Genomic DNA, 4,115 nt, shown 5'->3' with positions numbered 1-4,115 from the left:
TCTCATGTTCCTGAAAGGTAATGAAAGGATTACCTAGTTTGGATAGAAAAATTGGGAGGGGAGAAATTGGAATTGAGTTAATGTAAAAAAAATAGCAAGATAGCACTTTTTTTTTAACTAGGCAATAGGGTTAAGTGACTTGCCCAGTGTCACACAGTTATTAAGTGTTATGTGTCTGAGGCCGGATTTGAACTCAGGTCCTCCTGAATCCAGGGCCAGTGCTCTATCCACTGCTTCACCTAGCTGCCCCAGCAAAATAACATTTAAAAATAAACAAATACGCATGGTATTGTGTTGTAGGATTAGATCAAGTTGAGTTCTGAGAGTGATTTTTGAATATCTTTTGTATGGTGGTACACTGAGAGGAGAGTTGAATTGGATGATTTCCAAAGTCTTTTCTAGTTCTAACATTCTATGTTACTTCTTTTCATTATAGTTCATCAGTGTTTAAGTGATTAAGATAATAAGAAAACTCTTAGTTTTTAAGTCACTTTCTTGATGTGATTAAAAGAAGGGCATAATTACTATTGCTTAGGGCCTTCTTCAGAGCATCCTTCACTTCCTTATTCCTCAAACTGTAAATCAGGGGATTTAACATGGGAATGATCACTGTATAAAAGACTGAGGCCATCTTATCTGTATCAAGGGAATGGTTGGAGCTGGGCTGTAAGTACATAAATATTAAGGTCCCATAGAAAATGGTGACAGCCACCATGTGTGAGCCACAGGTAGAGAAAGCTTTGCGCCTGCCTTCAGCTGATTGCATCTTTAGAATTGCAGAGATAATGTACATGTAGGATACAAAGACAATCAAAAAAGAAGAAATCAGCATGATTCCTGCACAGGCAAAAATCCACAGTTGTTTGAAATGGGTGTCAGAGCAGGACAGCCTCAAGAGAGGCATGTCATCACAATAGAAATGGTTGATAATGTTAGAACCACAGTAGGAGAGGCGAAATGTAAGGATAACATGGTAGAGTGCAACTACCAGACTGTAGATGTAAGGAGCAGCTACAAGCTGAACACAGATTTTAGGAGACATCAAAACCATATAAAGCAAGGGGTTGCAGATGGCCACGTAGCGATCATAGGCCATGGAAGCTAGCAGCAAGCATTCTGCATTCATGAAGTTAATAAAACAACCTAGCTGAGTAGCACATGCATAGAAAGAGATTATATTTTTCTCATATAAAAAATTCCCCAACATTTTTGGTGTGATTGAAGAAGAATAACAGAAATCTACAAATGCCAGATGACTTAGGAAGAAATACATTGGAGTTTTTAGTCGTGAGTCCATTCTGATGACTGTGATGAGACCCAGATTGCCCACCATTGTGAACATATAGATGGACAAGAACATTATGAAGAGGGGCATCTTCAGCTCCTGCTTGTCAGTGATGCCCAAGAGAATGAACTCTGTCACCCTAGTGAAATTAATCCCAGCCATTTATTCCATCTGGGGGCCTAAATGAGGGATCAGAGAAAATAGACCAGTTAGATGCCACCCTTCTTCCTCTCCTCTAAATTGTTTTCTTTGCTGCCATCATCATAGCTAGAAATAATTACTAACTCGCAGTGTTTTTGTTTGGTTTTTAAAATTTACCAAACTTTTGCTTTAAAATAATCATATGAAATCAGCAGTGCAAGGATGACAGTTCACATTTTGTAGCTGAGAACACTGAGGTTCAACTTGCCATTCAAGATCACACGACTGAGTGTCTTCAATGTGTTGCTTTTCCAACCATACTGTACTGCCTTACTCTAAACATAAGAAGTATTATGTTTATCCATTTCTTAGCACAGACACTATGTATAGTTTCTATTTTTGCCTCCTCTTATCCCATTCAACAAGAAGTTTTTAGTCATCTACCGTGTGCAAGGCACTCTCCTAGATTCTAGAAATTCAACAAAATGACACACTGTTCCCACCTCCAGGAAGCTTATATTCTGCAGAAGTTGAGACAACATTTAAATACTCCTAAAAATATAATGAATTTTAATGACATAGAGAACAGTAACAAGAGAAAGTTCCAGTGTAAGGTTGCATGTTAATTTATTATAGTTATAATTACATTAGAAGAACATCAGAAGGGACTCTGATATGCCTTTCTTTGTATCCCCAATGTTCCGCACTTTGCCTAGAACATAGAAGGCTCTTAAGCACTTACTGACTGGTTGATTAACTTGTAGGAATATAAATATTGAGGAAGTTCAAGGAAAGAAGAAAACAAGCATTTATTAAGTGCCTATGATATGTCAGGCACCGTGCTAAGTGCTTTATAGATGTCTCATTTGATTTCATGAGAAACTTGGGAAGTAGGTGATACTAATATCCATTTTACAGTGTAGGAAACTGAGGCAAACAGAAGCTAAATGACTTGCCCAGGTTCACACAGCTCAGAAGTGGCTGGGCCCTCATTTGAACTGAGGCCTTCCAAAATCAGGCCCAGCACTCTAACCACTGTACCATCTCTAGGAATTAATAGGTTAAAGGGAGGAAGTAGTGCTTTCCACTTAGGAGAGAAAACATGCATGAATAGACAGAGATGAAATATGGAAAGCTTAGTTAGGGAAACAGCACATAATCCTATTTAACTGGAACACAGAGTACTCGCAAGGGAGTTATATGGAGTCATGTTTTTTGTTTTATTTATTTTTTAAAATGTTTCAGTGACTATTTCAATGTGATTGTTTCCCATGTAATCCTATATATTTATATGTTTAAAATATTATTCTGAGTCATAGTCTTTTGACTTTATACAGATTGCCATCAGGGACCATGATAAAAAATGGTTAAGAATCCCTGCTCTGAATGCTGTATGAGGACCTGGACTGAAGGAACTTAAATATAAGTTGAGGCTTTTTTTTTTAACGTTAGAGGCAGAAGAGTCACTGAAGATTCTTGATCAAGGAAATTACAGTCATAATCACTTCTTTTGTGGAAGACAGTTTTCCATATTTTGAATTTTGTGAAATACGTGCCTCTAACTTGATTTAAGATCACTCTTATCACAAACCCAGAATCAAGAATAGGACAAAATTGTAGTAATACCAGTAACAGAAAGCAAAGATGGCAGTGACCATGAACAGTGAATCTAAGTGAAATAGCAATATTCTTTCTCATTGAATTTCTAACATTATAAATCATATGATTCCAATACCTACCATGGCATCTGGAAGGTACCAGGTAACCAGAATAGCCATAGTAAATATAGCCTCACCAGTTTAGGGTATCATAGAACTGTTTGAATTTTATTTGTTCTGTCAATTCTATTGAGCCAATATTCAATTTATTGTGGGGTTTTAGGTGGGGGAAAGGGTTGATTGGGCATTTTTTAAACACAACCACCAGTTGAGACAATTTTTCCACTTTTCAAATGATTATTTTTCTGTTCTGTAGATATAACCTAAACCACGAAATCCTGTGCCTTAAACACAGAAAGAGTCTGAATATCTTGTTCTCTGTAATTTCTGTGTGTGTGTGTTTGTATGTGTGTGTGTTTTTGTATAGAGTTTACCAAGCTGATTGAACAGGAAAATGAATCAGGTTATAGTGACATCATACTGGGTGAAAGCAGTAAAAAGCCGAAAAAAATGAGAATAAAATGCATTTAGCCTGTTTTTCTTTGAATAAAAACTAAAGAAAAACCTCAAGCATTTCATAAGTATAATATAAAACCAAAAGCAATAACAGCAATGTCAAAACTAACACACAAGAAAGCTATCTTCTCCTGACTTCTAGACTCTTATTCTTAAAGATGAATTAGGATGGTAGCTCATGCCAGGTGAAATCTCAACCTGCTCTGATTAAGATCTGAGTCCTATACAGGGGCCTTATTGGTCTTGCCCAATTCAGCCATCTCCTCTCCCAAACTCTGTCCAATAGTGGTTCTCAAAATCCTGTACAGGGAACTCCTTAAGTTCCAATGGACCAGTCGACCTTACCATCATTTGCCCTTAATCTATATGATTGTATACTGACCAATACAGTGAAAAAATCAAATTGATTCCAGTTCTTAATCAGTTCAATTTTTGTAACTAATTGTATTTGTAGCTGGTTTTTAATTTTTTTCCTTTTTTTTATAACTACATGAATATCTTTCTTTGACTTTGAG

At 36.6% G+C, this 4,115-nt stretch overlaps 1 protein-coding gene across 1 annotated transcript; it reads right to left on the bottom strand.

Annotated features, from left to right (window-relative positions):
• Window positions 1-487: 487 nt before the first annotated feature.
• Window positions 488-1,447, bottom strand: LOC114041472 (olfactory receptor 8U9-like). Its single transcript, XM_027859932.1, has one exon. It carries the CDS (start codon window positions 1,445-1,447, stop codon window positions 488-490), a length of 960 nt encoding a protein of 319 aa, XP_027715733.1.
• Window positions 1,448-4,115: the final 2,668 nt, after the last annotated feature.

The sequence above is a fragment of the Vombatus ursinus genome, unplaced genomic scaffold (assembly GCF_900497805.2).
Source record: "Vombatus ursinus unplaced genomic scaffold, bare-nosed wombat genome assembly UNPS02014174.1, whole genome shotgun sequence".
NCBI lineage: Eukaryota > Metazoa > Chordata > Mammalia > Diprotodontia > Vombatidae > Vombatus > Vombatus ursinus.
This window is presented reverse-complemented; position numbering and strand designations above follow the sequence as displayed.

Bases quoted from the DNA above. Each gene is read 5' to 3' on its own strand.
- LOC114041472 (XM_027859932.1), bottom strand. From the start codon at position 1,447: ATGGCTGGGATTAATTTCACTAGGGTGACAGAGTTCATTCTCTTGGGC.